We start from the raw sequence: 18,065 nt of genomic DNA, 5'->3' as shown, positions 1-18,065 counted from the left end.
TATTAACATCATAATTTTACACAAAGTGTTTTACTTAATCATTCATTACAGATCATGTGCTGTAAAAGCATTTGTCTCTTGGTTTGTTTCTTTTTCTAAAGATACTTTCCTGAGAGTGCATTTTTGTAGTTAACTCTTAAGGAGATAAAACCCTCAGAAATACAGAAAGAAGAAAAATAAAGGATATAGTGAACAATTTATGTTAATTCTGACAGAATTTTAATTAAAAAAAGTTGCTACTTGATTACTTTTCATTTCTAAAACTTGTACTACTGGGACTAATCATATCTAATTTACTTCTCTCCAACTAGAAGTGGTTGCTTGACAAGAACAATAGATCAAGAGCTCATTAACCTCTAAATTAGAGCTCCATGGCATTTTTGGAATGGTGCTACATTCCTCTACGTATGAAAAAAAGGGAGTTGTGCATCTCCTGTCAAAATGTGTAGAACAGCATCTGGTTTACACCTATATGTGTATGTAGACATGTACTTCTACATACATTGCTGCTTCTGTGACTTTTCTAAAGGCCTTTCTTCCCTTTTTAGAGGGACAGTCTGAAGATTCAGAGCCATATTAAATCCTGCACCAAGCCTGATCTAATTCCAGAATTTGCAGAATAAGCAAATCGTATGTTAACTGTGCTTCTGCCTTCATCAGGATTTCAAAGCAATACACAAATATCATCTTATTTCAAATCCCATCCCTGGGAGGCACTAGTATGGATGCAATCTTAAGAGTTTCGTACCTAAACCTGCAATCCTGAGCAGCTTGGCTTTGTGTGCGACACCCACGGGGAGCCGAGCGTCCGCAAATTCGCAGCATGTGACAATGCGGGTGGCTGAATCTCACCCGGCAGTAGTAAACAAAGATTGAGCGGGGGGTCTTCGGGGCTCACTGCCTTGCTTGGTGTCGCAAACCAGCGCTTCCCCGCTTGGGCTTTGAAACTCTGGCCCAGAGAAAGCAAGCAGGATGGAGTATGACTGCATACTCCTGCTGGGGAACTCACCTCAGTTAGGGTGCTCTGAGCTTTCCCTGTTCAAATGACCATGTCCATAATTAATAGTGAATAATTATTAATACCAAACAGATGGATGCAGAACTGAATGAAGGTTCTGAGAACCAACATTTGCGTTTAACTTGGTAGGTGTCCAGATTCTTCTGCAGATGTAGCTCCGATGGTTTTATCCCCAGTTTTGCGCATGAAAATACAAAGCCGAGGTAGAACTTCAGTGCTCTAACTTCTGGTCCCAAATCAGAGCTCATGAGCTCAAGGCTCAGATTTCTTCTTCACTGCTTTGAAGTTACTCCTGTAGTCAGGGCAGTGCTTTCACCTCCTTCCTTTTTCTTGCAACTTGTAAATTACCACATTCTTTACAACATGAAAACTACCTAAAATATTTAGCAGCTAGTTACTACCACAAATCAATATTATTGAGCACAAAGCATGAATAATCAGGTACCCGTAAGCATCCAGAACCTTTCTTTTAATTTCTAACGTGATGGTATCCCATTTACTTTATTAACCTTGTAAAATCTAAAAGTAGCAGTTTAAAATCTCAAAGGAGCAGATTCAGCTCCTCTAGCACAGTGATCTAGGGCAAATTTTAACTTTTCGGTAGTTTACATTAATAATTTTATTTGTAAACAAATTGCTGCTTACAGTTTTTGTCTCCTCATGCTGAATATATTGGCTTTCCATTTTCTTTGGACCAAGAGACACTTCAAAGCGGCCAGAGCGACAATCCAGATTTCCATCTGTCACGTACAACATGAGCTGAGTCAAGGCCAGCTGGTCACTATAGCAAAGGTCAAGGTCTGTTGCCCATACCTAATCAAAACACAAACAGGGGCATTAAAATAAAAAATAAAAAAAGAGAGGAGAAGGGAGAAACTCAGCAATTGTGTAAAGGAACATCTATGCCTTTATTTTCATGCACGTTGGTATGTGTACATAGGGTTTCCTTGTGCTGGTGCATCATTGGCAGCAATAAACCACTTCCAAATGGGAACTTCCAAAACAACTTCTGAGACAAAACCGAAAGGCTAAGGACAAAACAGTTACCTGTACTACCAAGAGTTTAGCAACAATTAGTAAAAGTAGAGAGATGAGCTCAACAGCAGCAAAGCCTGTATTGCGTTGAGTAGGGAATTATCTAAACACTAAATATCACACCTGGATTTTTCAGCTGAAGAATAGTTAAGGTTAAATAAAGTCAACCTTGAGTTACAAATAGGTATTTTGAGATAGAAAAGGCAAAGCTAAACCGAGTAAAAGGAGTAGGGGAGTGTGGAATCCGTGTTTAAGAATATGTATCAGTCATCACAGGGGTTGAGCGATTCCCACAGCAATACACAGCCTCAAACAGTGGCTACGTTGGCACGTAGAAAACCGTACGACTCGCGGCATGGTTCTGCTTCCACTCGCACCACTGTTTGTGGCGCTAATTCAGATTTCTGCTCGTGTAACTACACGAGAAACCAGACTGTAAGATGGTAGGGCCGTTGGTGCAACACATCCCACAGGCCAGCAGAAGGGAAGCCCACCCCACCCGTGTGCAGGACATACTTGCAGGCAACGATAAAAGCCTCCTCTCAACCTCAAGAAGATTTCAAAGCATTAACGCATGTAAAAGTCAGGATTTGCGAGGCTAGTCCACGCTGAGGGTGCAGCAGAAGGAAGTATTGTGAATGGCTTCTGCGAGGCTCCTCCGCCCCCAATAACCTGAGCGTGGTTTTACCCAAGAGTTTTTCCCATTTAAAAAATGTTTGTGCCTACTACGCCAATGAGAAATGTTAACGCACACAAATATCTGCCCTACAGTGGACCCCTTTAAAACAAATCTAGCAGTGAATGACTTGAACAAGCCTTTGAATGGTAAATGGCGTCATTATAAGGATATTAAGAGGTCAGGCAGTCAAGGCCTCTTGGTAAACTGGAGTTAATTTCTGAATCATATGCACATAGTAATGCCCTTTTTATAATGCTGAATAAATCACATCAGTAACAGTTGTTAATATCTAACTGCCAAGTATCTGTTGCGGTATTAAATATCCTATTTGTCAACTTAAATATTTCCTGCTGCATGGTATAAAATGCAAATCGGGTGCTAATGGCTGGCTTTACTTAGTAATAGGGGAACATTCCCCAATTATAATGCTTAATTTTCTTCAATAATTTATTCTTTATCATCACTTCTGCAAGACGGGAAGGAACTTTCATATCGATCTGTACTTTTCCAGTATGTGCTGACCTTTTCAATGAGCTGAATAGTAAACTATACATACTGTAGAAGCATTAATTTCCATAAATATTATGAACAAATCAGTAACAGCCAATGTGTCTTGAACCTCGTTGGAGTTGGATTTTAGATTCTCAGTTAATGCTTTGTCCCCAGAAACAGACAGCAGGGCTACACGAGGGGACCAGGGTCTGTTGAAAATTGTGGATGTCCGAGGACAGTTCACTAACTAGTAGTAGTGAGTGGGTTGCTCTTAATCCAGACCCTGATACTACACCTGCATTGCTCTAACCTCAAAGTCTACACCGGCGTTATCTGGAAGCTTTGTTGATGCACAACAGAGGGGCAGGAGCCAGGTTTGACTGAGGGTGGACCATAAAATGGCTGAGCTGATAGAAAAACCACAGAAGTTAAGCAAAGACGTCACTGTGGCCGTGGTGCATGTGGGTAGATACAAGGGCTGTGTTCTGGCAACGCGTAGGGGATGGGTTGAGTGTTTAGAAGCAGATAAAGTATTAAAAGCTGCAGCCTGGCAAACACAAACAGCCGTTAGCACAAGACAAATTCATTACACCCTGGTAGAGATTCCAACAAACCGTACCAAGCGTGGGACAGCACGCACGTTTTGCAAGAGTTACTCAACAAATCCCATGTTGTCAGTAACTAAAATTAAAGTACGTGCAAGTGACATTGGTTTAATTTCAGATGTAGAGAAGAGACCCATTAATTACTTGTGTGATACATTTCACATGAGCTGAACAAAAACCCAGCATGCCAACCTGGCTGTATCGCCCCGCTGGCACGTTCCCAGTCGCTGCTCTGGGAAGGCACAGAAACACTCCTGGATCCCTGTGCCAGGGGATGGCTCCAGCCTCTTCTCTGCCCAGGGAAGGGGCTGTAACACGAGGAAGAGGAGAAAAAGCCTTTAGCAGGGTGGGTTTCATGCTGGAAATCATGAGACCAACCAAATGCTATTTTGAGGAGTTTCTGTTTACTTTCCGAGTGCATCAACTAGTCGCTTCGGATGTGGTTTCATCATCTCAGATGGACTACACTCATACATTGTCTACAAGGGTGGACTGACGACCATACTGCGTAACGAAGGAAGGTGTCCATCCTCTCCCCTGCCCATTACTCTCTAACATTGTAGGAAGGACAGCTCTAAACACCTACTTAAGCTTCAGTCACAGTTACATTCATCATATTTTTTTGCCTTTAAGTCAACATATTTTTTGCTTTTAGATCTCCACAGCCCTGAGCACGAGGGGGAGGAAGGCAAACATGGCTGGAAGCCACCTGTCCACCTCCTTTCGTTCTGGGCCCGAGGCTGAACCACCCCTACTGCAAGGTAAAGCAGCCAAATGGTCATTACTGCGTGCCAGCTGGGATCACCCCCAAGGACTCTTTTCCTGGCTCAGGGTTGTCAGAGAACACTGTAACGTAGCCATGTCCCTTTCTGCCCTGGATACGTCCCAGAACATCCCTAATGTGGGGAGAAAGGAAGAAGGATCAGGTGGTATAAGATTCCAGCTTTATCCTGGCAGGGGATTCCCTTTTGCCAGGGAAATCCAGAAGTGCCCTTTAAATCCCCTTTGTACTGCTGCAGGAAGAACACAGGGCCTGGGCAATGGGTTTCACTTTATTTTCATGGATAATTTTTTCCCGTTTTATTAGTTCAAACGCAGGCCAGATCATTAGTAACTAGTCAACTGAATTCTTTGATGGAACAATTTCTAAGTCCCATGCCAATTCCTGAAGGTCACGAGCACTCTTTGCAAAATTATAGCAATAACAGGTGATGGTTTTGGTAGTTTGAAGAAGGATGGAAGATCGTCAGGTCTGAGTCTGGTGCTGTGTTACAACAGCCACGCAGCTGCCTATGGTGCTCTTATTCTGGAAGTTGGCAGTGGACATCTGTTTGCTGGCTCTATCGGTCTGGCACCTTTCACCAATAATATATCAATATATATTCCCAAAGGGAAAGGGGCAGCTCATTATATCGTACTAAGCACATGTTGACCATATTGAAGTTAGCAGGTGTCCCTTGAGCATAATAACCTAAAATTAATTGTAATAAACAAAGAGAAGACCACCAGAATCCTCTCTGTGTCTAAAGAATCCTAATTAGGTGGACTCCATAGTTGATGACTTCTCATTTTCTGTGAAGATGTTACCATGCTCGTGCTAAGATCACATATTTCCACAGCTTTGAAAGTGCTCTTTGGCATGCAGAGCACTAAGTTAAATCAGCACGGCTAGAGCTGCCATCATCAGCAGATATGGAGAAGAACATGAACTGAGAAAAACATCTAATGTTAGAGCAAGAACACGGCAGAGCTACGCATCACATGTACGTGACCAATTTGGGCAATATCGTTTAGACATACCTATCGCTCTCTCTTCTGCTTCTTTTGCCATATTAAAATGTCAGAGCACAGGAAGTTCTCAGCTTGGCTGCTCCTCCCAGTTCTGCAGTTCTGATGCTGCTGGCCAGCCGTAACGAAGCATCGTGTGGCGCACAAGCAAAGGGGCAGGCACAGAAAAGAGGGTACGGAGGAGAAGGGAGCAGCATTAACAAAGGTGGCACCAGTCACCTCAAATGGAGACACGACTCTTCAACTGAAAGAACAGTCTCTGTGAAGGATGACGGAGACTTTCGCAGTAGAGCCGATTCCACCAACAGCTCCTCCAGCGGCTCAGAGCACGGGGTGAGGAGGAGGAGGGAGTGCCATTTACAGACACCAGCACTGCTCCCCACCGGTGCTGGGATGGGATCGAAGGCTTCGCCCACCCATTCTTTGGTTTCCCGCATGCTTTGTAGAACTAGATTGTATATGGCAAATAAAATGGCACTCATCGCTCTCGACATCACCACTTGTAACTACGAGAAGGAGCTCAGGCAGGCTCCCACTAATAAGCCTTTGAAAACTGTGAAATGTAGAAGCAGTTGAAACTGATGCAGAAGTCGGGGGGAAAGGTAAGAGTGGCACTACGTGAGCTCTAAAGAAACAGCACACAGCATCGGATAAAAGCAGTGAAGAACAGATCTTGACAGAGTTTCCAGCAACGCCTAGGGTTACAGTGGAGCAAGGAACACAGCTTCCCAGCAAGGTTCCCGTTTCAAAAGCAGTAGTATCCTCCCAGGAAAACAAGCAGGATATGACATTTCTATCTGTGGCAGACTTTAACTGAAAAAACCACCTACACACAGAAACATGAGCCTACTGAAATCAATTAAAGGCTTTTCACTGTGTCTCAGGACATAGAATAGTAGCTGTTCTGACCCTCCATTTAAAAAAAAAACCCCAAACCACCCAAAATGAACGAAAACAGGTCTTAGAAACATCAACCCAACTCCACCTCTGTAGCATATAATCTTCAAAACAGTCCAGCAGCTCTAGAGAGCTCCAAGCACAGGCAGAACAAATGAAAAACCAGACCTACATATTAGTTTGGGCTGTTTGTCTCAGCAGGCTAGAAATTTTGTTCATTTAGGTTCAGGTCTAGTAACATCTATTGGATTGCAACAGGTTTTCCTTTGAAGTAACATAAAATGGGTGTCAAAAGCTTCTAGAATGCCTTGAAAATCTGAGCTGTGGTGTTTTGTGCCTTTTGTTTTGGCTTGTTTTTTTTATTATTTTATGAATGTATTTCCATTTTCTATAAGGCAATGTCTGTGGAGGTCCAGCAGTTATTAACCAGATGAATTATCTCCTCTGGTAAATCAGGAGCTGTTAGAAGAAGGCCTGTGCAAAGGTCAAGTTTAAGTAAAGAATGATACAGTCCTACGGATTAACAAATATCTATTGCTTGAGTCAATCCTCATTTTCTGAGGATATACCATAAGGATACGTATGCAATCGTAGGTGTCACATCCTGATAGGACTGCATGGCAAAATAGCGTAACAGGAGCTTTGACTTGAGATTTTGGGATTTCCAGGACGCTTATGTGTTCAGAAATTAAACCGGAACAGAGCTCACTTGTGAAGTCTAGAACTGAGATTTGATTTTCAAACAAGAACTGAAAGTTCAAAGATAACCAGATCTGGGGTTTTTATTATGACTTACGGGTTTTAAAAAAGCAAAAAGTAGAGGCAGTTGTTAAGAATTTACATCTTAAGTCTCCTTCAGCACATGCAGCTTCAGAGCCTGTGCTTCGTGGTAAAGACATCTCAAGTGAATAAAGTCACGATTATAGTGTAATTCTTTACAACTGCCATAAAAATGCTTCAGCTTTAAACGATAAACTTGAGAAGGGAAGGCAACATAAATCCTTAAAGAGTTACTAAATTCCAGCTTTTCTTTCTCCAGTTTAACTGGTTTATCTGCATCTAATATTGATGTCTGCGTTATTGTAAAGAGCACACCTGCTATTTTTAAAGAAGTGATTGAATGGCACTGTTAAAATGTCAATTAGTAAAATATTAATGCAACTCGGGCATTGAGAAGAGAGCTTCTTTTATGACTTTTAAGTTTCACAATACAATTGATTATTTCAGCAGCAATAGCAGACAGGATCTTATCCGGCTGCCATCTCGTGGCAGCTGCTGGGATGGTCTGGTGCAGGCCCAAAAACTTAAATTTTAGGGCCCTAGAACTGGCCCTAACCTCCATCCTGTGAATATGAGATCGGAAGACGGTTAATGAAAACACTGTGACTCTTGTTTGAAAATGACACATAGAAAATGCTCCAGTCTGTCTGGAGAAATCTTAAGATGCATATGAGAATACCGAAGAATGCATCCCACCGAAAGCATCCCTCAAAGCATGAGCTAGATTGTAACACCAGAGCTGATCGATGGGCTTCAGAGACATCTGTACTCTGCTCTTCCTCACCCCAGAGCTGCCTGCGTGGCCCAGGCTGGTTGGCAGCCCTGCAGCCGTCCTCCTCAGGGTCTTTTGAAGCCACTGGACTGGAATGGAGGGAGAATACCCACCTAAACATTCCTGGCTCTATAATTCTCCTTTCAGTATGTTCTGCCTCATCTTCTCCTCTGCACCCAAACTGAACTCAATCCAGTGTTCTCTCAGTTTTGCTGCAAGAGGTACGGGGCTGTCTAAGCTATCAGACCATGAAAAAGGTGACTTACGACCCGGCTTCTCAAAATTATCTGTCCACAGATCTATGGACGTAAGTAAGTTTATGCATTCAAGCAGTCCCACTCAATTAAATGGACTTATTTGGGTGCAGCTCCTTGACAAGTTGGGATCTGAGCAGCATTCAGTCAATACTGTGCAAGACCACTTCAAAGGGTCAAGGCCTTCCTCTTAAAGATCAGTCTTGGCAAACAGAGTGGGAATCAGAAGCGATTCCTCCACTTTTTCCCCCAGGACATTGAAAACCACACGTCTCCATCTCCATTTCCCTCGGGAGCAAATCACAGTGGGCACCTTTGCTGTGCTCCAGGGTGGGCAGTGCAGAGCACGACGCAGCCAGTGGTAGGCTCTGCCTTGCCACCTTCCTCGGCTAACCCGGCACCGCGATGCCAATCTCAGCCTCAGGGTTACATGCAAAATGAACAATGAAATGCAAGAAATAAAGTACAATGTGCGGTGGACCGCAGGACAAACAGGTGTGAAGACAATCAGACAGGAGTCAAATCCTCCTACAGGCACTACCCTCGATGCTGTTGGTTGTAAACCGCAACCTCCTCCAGTTCTACCATAATTTAAGGAAGAGCCCTGTGTAGCTGGAGGACAGCATGATCTGTAGATGTCTCCGAATGACTCGCTGTACGTAGCAGCGGTGGCAAACAGGCCGGCCAGGGCTGCACAAGCAGTGACAGACTGAAAAGCTCCCGTGAGGATGAGGGAAAGGGAGCTGGGAGAGACTTGGGTAACGAGTAGAAGCAAATGGAAAACCTAGTGGAAATATCATCACCCAGCTCCTCCAGGCCTGAGGACAACATCCCTCTTGTCACCTTTTGGTCAGCGTGGACTGCAAGAACTGCAAGAGAGTAAAGATAGCGCTGCGTCTGTGACGGGCACTGAGCTCCTCGGTGACTCAAACAGAGGTTACGTTCTCATCTCCACACTCGCTCTGGCTTTCCTGTTGAACGGTCTTACAGACGTGCGTTGTGTCTTATCCATCACGCAGAGTCTGTTGGCCACCACCGCTCCAAAGAACGCAGCAATACGGGAACAGCATGTTGAAGGGAAATACTCGCTAACAGCAGCCATCTTAAAAAATACAAGCAATACTCCATTGTTGATATAAAAATTCATATTATGCTTACGATTACGATTTTTAAAGGCTTTTAGATGAAGAGCCTGAAACTCAAGGTACATGCATTGCTTTCCTCTGCTCCGAAGTCCCCTTTGCACAAGTGCACTGGGGAAGTATGTGTGAAGACATGTATTGCAGCGCACAGCAAAGGCAGAAATGTGTTTTCACTTATTTGGCCCTTCAGATTTCTTAAAGAGTTGTATTTATGGAGCATGTAACTTTATGAAGGTTTCAGGGATTTTTAAGTATTTAAATACTCAGACTGTATTGGTAACAGATGTTCAATGATATATTTAATTTTTAGTTTTACTGAAAATATCATGTATCGGTTGATATTTTCTGTAAAATATAACTTTAAAAGAACGCCTAAGTATACTGTACTTCCAGGAAATGTATCTGAGCCTTTCAGCTACTGCATTAAAGCGGGCACTTCTGAAATTAGTTGGGAAATGTTCTGAGAGTCTAATAGGATTTCTTGTTTGCCAAAAAAATAGTGCTTTCAGGAACACAATCTTTTGTGTAATCTCTCTCTCACAAGACAGATGGCATCATTAATTGCCTCTACATCGAGTTAAATTTAAAAACCTGTGCTTAAATAATGTTAAATTTGTGGTACATGCTGACAAACATAGGAAATAGTAAGGTAGAATCAATTGGAAACAAGGGAAGAAAACCAAGACAGAACAGACAGGAATAATCAGAGACCACAAGAAACACTGACCGACTTAATATGTCCTTGTTCATGCCAGGAAATGTCACAACCTTAATAATCTAGGAAGGATTTCTGTGTTTCGGTGAATGCCTGGCTGGAGGGAAACAACTGGCAAAACTCCCATTGACTTCAGTGGGTGGGAATGTCATCCCTTAATCTTTTTAAAGCAACTTTACATGGAAGTTGTCCAATGTGGCTTATCTGCAGTTCTAATTACAATGCTTGTGTAAATACACTTGGGGAGTCAAATGTAACTGTGAGCCGTATTTCAGAGCTAACATTATTCCAATGCTCTGGTTTACCACAGTCACCCTACAGCGGTATCCGTTACCAAAAACCTGATTTTAAGCCACCTTTGAGCTTAAAAAGGAATATAATTATCACAGTACTGCCAAAAAGCCAGCTTTTGCCAAGAGATGCCATATACTAACTCTGGGTTTAAACACAAGACCTGTGTTTAAAGCCTTTTCTTGCACCATACAAGCTGTGATTTCCAGACGCCTGGACACCCATGGCTTTGGGTGCATGCAGCCACACCATCTTCTGAAAGTCCACCCCTACTACATAGCCTGTCCCATTAGATATCTTCCCTTGTACAGTTAAACACTTTAAAAAGTCTCCTAATTGAAGACTGTAGAAGAAAATAATGTCAAAAGAGCAAACAACCAAGGAAATGCATTGAAAATACAAGAAATAATTGAGGCTTGATGCTGAGATCCTGAGTTAGCATCCATATCCATCTGCTAATTTTGAATTTGTATAGTTGTACCCAGTAAGCTCAACAATACTATTCATCACTAACGATAAGGATTTTATGTTCTTTAAAAATTATCTCATTTTCTTGAGTCTTCAGACACAAGGCCAGTACCAGAGCACTGAACACTCAGTCTCTTCACCCAGATTTGACTTAATTTTGTTTTACTTTAGCCTGGCGTTATGCTTTAGATTTGTACACCTGTCATACTATTCCATCCTATTGGCCAATATCAACCAAATTTGGAAGAAGGTAAAAATCGTCAAATACTGAACTCCCATGGGATTCCTGAAATAAGTACGTGGGCAGAGGGAAGAGGCCTCACCAGCAGCCTTAGCATGGGAAAGGCCGCGGGGTGACTTCAGCTGGAGAACACATGGGAACTTATCTTCGGGGCACAAAGCTACGGAAGCCTGACTTCACTGTTTTTAAGCTCATGAAAGTGTTTTTATTTTTAAACAGAATACAGTATTCAGTGATGCCCTTCATTTCCTTTTCATAGTGTCCGACTGGTGAAAGAATTTAGTAGATTATGTTGTGACAACGAAATCTGACTTGACTAATAAAACAGATGCCAGATAATTCCAGCATAGAATCATGCGAGATTAATATTTGGTTACAAACTATGACCAAGGCTTATCATCAACATTCATGCCAGGGATTAAATTGCTTCTTTAAAGCCATTCTCTTACCCATTTGTTCCTTGGCACTGAAAGCAGCCTGTGTTGGGACAATATATTCCATCACCTTATAAGATCTCAAAGTTCAGTTGCGCATTATAAGGGACAGTGGCCACCCATCCACTGCTCCTCTGCATCCATCACAGGCAACAGCAGATTCTGGAGTCAACACTCTTCTGGAGTCTTGATTTATTACGTTACTTTTCATGTTGTCAAAAGTTCTGATACAGCTGACTATGAGGTTTTGTTGACAGGCTTGTAAACTCTGGCAGGGAGGACTAGGGTCACTCGAGTGCTTCTGATTTTACCTTTTAAAAAGACCCCATTACTCATCTACACAAAAGATTCTCCTGGGCAGGGTTCCATGAGAAAACATTTATTTAGTCCCTTCCATTCTGCTCAGTTATGCCTAATGTAAGTCACACAGTGCTCCAGCACTCCAAACCTGTGCTGCCTTCCCAGCAGCGTTTTCCTTTCTAGGTAATTCAAGGTGTTAACCTTAGAATATTGTTATTTAACAGTCTAGACTCCCCAAAAGGTCACCCATCTCTTCCCACATTAGCGCAACCTGCGCCTGCAGTTAATGTGCCCACCGTATGAAGTTTTCAGGACTGGAGGAGGTATGATATATAGTCAGACACTGTCATAAACCTGAATTTCATAATGCATCACTGAGTACCTGGATCTGCTGATCTTCTGTTAAAATATTTTTAAGTACTCTAAAGCAAACAAAGTGCTAAGGTGTACAGCAGAAAGCAGTGTGTGGCCTCAGGCTGGAATGGTGTCACGCACCGCTCTGCTCTCATGCGCTACTCTTGATGCCATGCATGCAGGAAGACTCAGAGCCTTGACAGACCAAAAGGGCTCAAAAACCCCAGTGGCCAGTGCAGCCCACGTGGAAGACTCATTAAAACGAGGATCTACAGAGGGAATTCCACAGGAACATTTAGGCTAAACTGCTTCAGCTATTGCACGTACCACCTAAGGGACAGTAACTCCCGACCCAGGGCTGGAACTTCTTGAGACATAACCACACTGCTTTCCATTACCTCTCTCTACTTTAATTAGCCATTACAACATAACCCAAATTGTTCATTATTACCATCCTGTTTGCTGTAAGAAATCATCAATATCCCCTCTTCCTTAGATTCATCCTCAAACTTCCCATCTGCATTCTTACGGACATGGGTTTACTCAAAAGAGTAGAATAATCCCTCTAATTATTTTTACAGAGCAAAATACAAGAGATTCAGAAAAGTTTGAAACTAAAATCATCTAAACATCTTAGTTTCAGATGTTTAAGATCTTTAGATAAGACCATCACCTGTAATTACCAGCTTAATGCAGAATGCACTTATTTTAGGGGAAAAAAGTCATTGAAGGAATTAAAATATTATTTTCTTACCACTCAGCTTTGAAAGAAGCCCTATGGCCTTTGCTGATTTGTTATTCTTCAGGTTGATGAAAGAGGTTCCTCAGGTCCACCTGGCAGAGCAGGTCTAAATTTTATGCTATTGTCAGAATAACCATGTGCTACATCTCCATCCACGTGCCCCATGGCTTAGAAATAAAGTTTGTTCAAAAGGGCAAAGCTTTCTCCTGCTATCTGTTGGAATCAAGTAGGAAAGCAGACATTTCTTGATCTCGGGGAGAAAACGTGAAGTAACGTATCTGCCCCACTCACCTGCTGCTCCATCGTTTGTGGATGGATGAAAGTCACAAAATCAACTGAGAAGTAACCAAGCACTCCTTTACATTTACAGGTTTCTCCAATTTTTAAGCAGAGTGAATTAAGAACTGCTGGATCAACAGAACGTTGTGGAATGGTAGTGCCAGATGATCGCAAAGGACCGTCAGCATGGAGCTGGTCTCCAGATGACACTATTTTTATCTTGCCTGTTGGCTCTATCAGCATATCCACCGTAAGGTTTGTGACATTTTCTGAGAGCGGGAAGGCTTCTATCACACCACCTAGTAAGAAATGAATTAGCTGTTAAGCTTGTAATCAAATTCACATGTGATGCTCTTCAGAGTGCACAGAATGAAACCATCCAGCTCCTATTGTGCTCAGACATTGTGGGGAGGACTGCTATGGAGATACAGCAAGTAAATAAATGTCATGTGAGCAGCATAGCTGGAACCCATGAATCTCTTAGAAGAGAAAGAAGATCTCTCATCTCCTATAGCACCGCACAGTGCAACCAGTGGCTTTTGAGCTGCAGATGCTTTGCAAGCAGTTCCAAACTGGATAAATCACATATCTTACTGGAGAAATCTATTCTTGGGTGGTATGAATGAACCTAAATGCCAGGTAGGTCCAGAACAGCAGTAAAATGCCACGTTGGACCTCGGGGGCAGTGGTATCTCCTCCTGTGAACTAATCTTGGAGATTCCCACTCATATGATGGTCTTATCTAAGTAGTCTGCCTTTGGTATCCATCCACACAAGGAACCTGGTGTGTAGATGGGAAGGCTTGTAGATGACAGCTTCTAGTATGGTTTTCCATAGGAAAAATCACAAAGAAAACTGCTTGGCATTCTGGATTTGCCTTTTTACTGTATATGATGCCATAACTCATTCAGTTAGGGTAAACTACTGTGTAATAAAAATTGGTACTAGGTATGTTAACTGGCATTATTTTTCAAAAAAAATTCTTTCAAAGCTTTGAATCATCCTTGTCTCTTCTATAGCTAAAGAAATGTATGAAATGTACATATCCATTATATATAACACAAAACAATGGCAGGGCAGAATCACCACAGAAATTTACCACCCAACTACAAACTCCTTTTCCATCCAAAATTCGGCATACAAATATAGGATGTTAACATGCCTGTGCCAAGCCCACTCACGGATATGCCGATTTGCAGTGATTGGACGAGGGTTTTAACTGCGCTGCCTCTTATGCACAAACACGGGCTCATTCCAAGCTCTAGGCCAGTTGGGTACTGGCCAGCTTTGATCCAAAGGTGCCATGAGCGGGTTTAATGCAGGAAGCCCTGCTGAGGACTCGGCACCACAGGAACAAAACCATCCAGCTATCGGATTGGAACTTGTTCATCTTCCTTTGGTTGGAGGGCAAGAAAGAGCACGGCAATGGTCTAACGAGGAGCCTGTGCCAATGCAGTGTAAGGGACAATACAGCCCTTCCTGGTCCTATGGGAGGGAAAAGCAAGTCTTGCAGATGTTTGCTCATCAACACCCAACAAAGGTGAAAGATTGTCACATTTACCTATGTGCAAGCTCCCATGCTAGCATTCCCTAAAGCCCTTTGCTGAAAATGACAGCCTTTAGCACAGTAACCCAGGATTAAGCAGTCGGTGCTTATTGATTCATAATCATGTGAGAAAGGTAATCCAGAATTAATACAGGTTAAAAGCTCGGATAGGACATGGGAATGATAGAATAGTTACCTACAATTCATTCGGAAATGAACATTTGAAGCATAATGGAGAGCTAAAAGGAGATAAATATTTAAATGGGCCCAAGATTAACAAGAATACGGCATACATTATGGTATAATTACTCCTTATAACACTTAACAGCGACTTTGCAGTCTTATTTACCTTGACTAAGAAATGTTTGGAGGAATTTTTCCCATGTAGGGAATCGTTTCTCATTGACTGGCTGTACGTGCTGTGCTAAAAGGCCCGGCAGCTCCTGGGAGATCTTCACCAAAGCTGGCTCCTGCAGAAACAAATTAAATAGAACCACAAGCAATTTTACTACAGAAATGAAAACTGCTTGTGGGGTGATTAAAAACCAGGCCTCCAACAGGCAAAAAAAAAAAAATGTGGTTACTGTTTACCCACAGTCAGGAAGCCTTTTTTAATTTTTCTACTTACTACTCTTCCCTCCTATTGAAAACTGTCCTTCTCTGAAAGGCAATCCCCCCCTTCAGTATAGCATCTATTTCATTATAATTTATATCAATAATTTGATCTGGCAACTGAAAATGCTAAGCACTTGGTAACTGCTTAGGGATCAATACCAGCAGTCAATAACTTCTACATTGTTTATATTTTGAAAGTGAACTTATTGAAATAGTCACATATGCCAGAAAGAGTTTTACTGACTCTATGATTAAGCTGTTATATCAACCCAAACACCTTTTAGTAATAAAAAAAAAGGAGGAATAATCAACCAAACACATTTCTAAAGCGGCAAATATCCTTTTTCATTCTCCAATCTGAAACATTAATTCAAAAGTGTATTTGTACCTCTATCTTTGGAAGAAATCTATAGGAGAGAAACCAGCTTTTTCCTAGTTTCAAATTCTTTACTATATTATCACACACACAAAACAACCCCATTAAATACAGAAACTAACTGCATTGCTTTTACTGTTCAAAAATGTCCCAGAAGTACACAAGCATATAAAGTGCAAGAACCCTGACTCTATTGCTTCAGGCTCCTTTTCTTGCTGCTTCATAAGCATTTGCCTGCTTCCCCTGGGTCTCTTTGCTTCTGTTTTACATCCCCTCTCTTCAGCATCCCCATCCCGTGCTGCAGAAGATGACCAGCCATCCTCTGATCTTGGCAATGTCCTAAGCCACAACTGCATTATCTTGAGCTCTGGAGGAACATGATAAAACCTTATGGCTAAGATCTAAGAATAGGAGGAGGGGGGAAAAAGCCAAACTATTTTTGCAGACCAGCGAGTTTGAAGAGATGGGCTTTGTCATGAAGCGCATGATGTAACGTAACCAAAAATACAAATTCAACGTCAGCTTACTGTGATTTATCTACCAGAATGAGGAGAAGGAGGATGGGTGGATGATCAGGGTATCATCTTTGTATATATGAGACCCAGATGTATCTCGTTCCTGAATGCAGTCTGCCTGTGAGACTGTGGGAAAGTCACTTTCTGTCTGTGCCCCAGCCAGGAAAGGGGGACAATTGCTGTCCCTGCCTCCCACGCAATTGAGAAAAAAATGCCTTAAAACTATTGAGGTGCTTAGATAATGATGCTGATCTGGGCTATGTGGGCTCCCATCATATATACTAAGGAGAAAAGTATGTTGTTGACTTTAAACCTCTCAGAAAAAATGCTAAAAAAAATTGTTTCAGTCAGTATATCAATATGGTAAGCAGCACGACCTCAACCTGACGGCAAAACCAAAGGACGAGATAAAGTGTGACATCCAAGTTCGGAGTCTACCCAGATTCTGGTCTTACACTGCTCATTTCCTTAAAATCTGTAAGAAGGAGTTTAGGTTTTGGATATCTCAGCTGACAAACAGAACAGTGAGCAAATATCAATTGGCTTTGTCTTGATTTGTACTTGCATTGAAATATTGCCAAGCAAAGAAGTCACAAGATTGGGTGATTCCTGAAAATAAACGCAGCTTTGGAGAGAGGATCTGAGCCATGATCGATGTCATGGAGTTGCTGACCTACAAATCCATTTGCAGCTGCCAGTGCGTTGAGCGATACCTCTGTCACACTGAGTCTCATCTAATGACTCCGGGTATTGTGCAATTTAAACAGAAATATAAAAACAAACAAAAGAAGAGGTATGCAATGGCTGCCTGAGAGCTTTTGATAAATTACTGGGGAAAAAACCCCAATAATCCCAGCTGGATGTGCAGAAGCAGTTGAGAGCGCTGTGACCAAGCCTGCGTAAGTAACAATTAAACTATGGGGACGTGAACTGGGACACAATTTGCCATTGCAATAATTCCAAGGGACACGAGAGCATCCGCGCCAGCTCCGTGGAACAGCGCTGGGGAGAGCTGTAGCTCCTTTTAGGCAGAGTTGTTTTCAAGGATCACACGTGGCTGTGACAAAAACTCCTTAAAGGGGATGCAAAATCAGGCAGAACTTCCAGACTTTGAAGCGTACCGAAGGTCACGCTCCCCTGGCTCACAAATGGAAGCTGCTGGTAAGACAGAGTCTCCATTCACCTCATCCTCGCATGTAGTGACATCATATGCTACTTCTCTCTGTCCATATGATGGACATTAGACAGGCAAGACTGTTGTGGTACTTCCTTGACAGACCCAGCACTGGTTGCTTAAATGAGGTCAAATAGCATTTGAAGAAGCATTTCAGTCAAGAAAATCTGAAAAATGTTCTTGAGATCAAACCCAACATAACAGCGGATTTAACAAGTCATGCCTAGGTAGACAAGGTGTTCAATGAAGGGAGTCGGGCAACCGCTTTTTAAGGATCAGCACCTGGAATTCTAGTTGAACGGGGTTTTTTTGCAACTGTAAGCTCTAAAAAGGCAATAATCCTGATTATAGGGAGTTTTAGTAGGCAAATTCAAGCCCGGATCCAACATTCACTCATGAAGTCAACCCTTTTAAAAGGATCAGTGCTCGGTAGGCTAATTTCATTTAAATTGGACGGTATCTCCAGCAGAGCTTACCAATGTTTTATCTCTTGATGTGGCCCAAAACAATTCAGAATCATAGGCTCAATGGAAACAGGGAGCATTTGTTCAAA

General features: G+C 42.3%; 1 protein-coding gene across 1 annotated transcript in view; it reads right to left on the bottom strand.

Moving 5' to 3' along the window:
• IQCH (IQ motif containing H) overlaps positions 1–18,065 on the bottom strand; it is a 71,271-nt gene that overhangs the window by 8,636 nt on the left and 44,570 nt on the right. The window contains exons 15-17 of the mRNA XM_054837291.1: positions 15,182–15,302; positions 13,299–13,585; positions 1,664–1,831 (exon numbers count right to left, since the gene is read on the bottom strand). Of these exons, the coding sequence (XP_054693266.1) occupies positions 1,664–1,831; positions 13,299–13,585; positions 15,182–15,302 (576 nt within the window). The remainder of the gene's footprint in view (positions 1–1,663; positions 1,832–13,298; positions 13,586–15,181; positions 15,303–18,065) is intronic.

The sequence above is a fragment of the Grus americana genome, chromosome 10 (genome assembly GCF_028858705.1).
Source record: "Grus americana isolate bGruAme1 chromosome 10, bGruAme1.mat, whole genome shotgun sequence".
NCBI classification, from domain to species: Eukaryota; Metazoa; Chordata; class Aves; order Gruiformes; family Gruidae; genus Grus; species Grus americana.
Note: the sequence above shows the minus strand (reverse complement) of the source record. Positions and strands in the feature narration are given on the sequence as shown.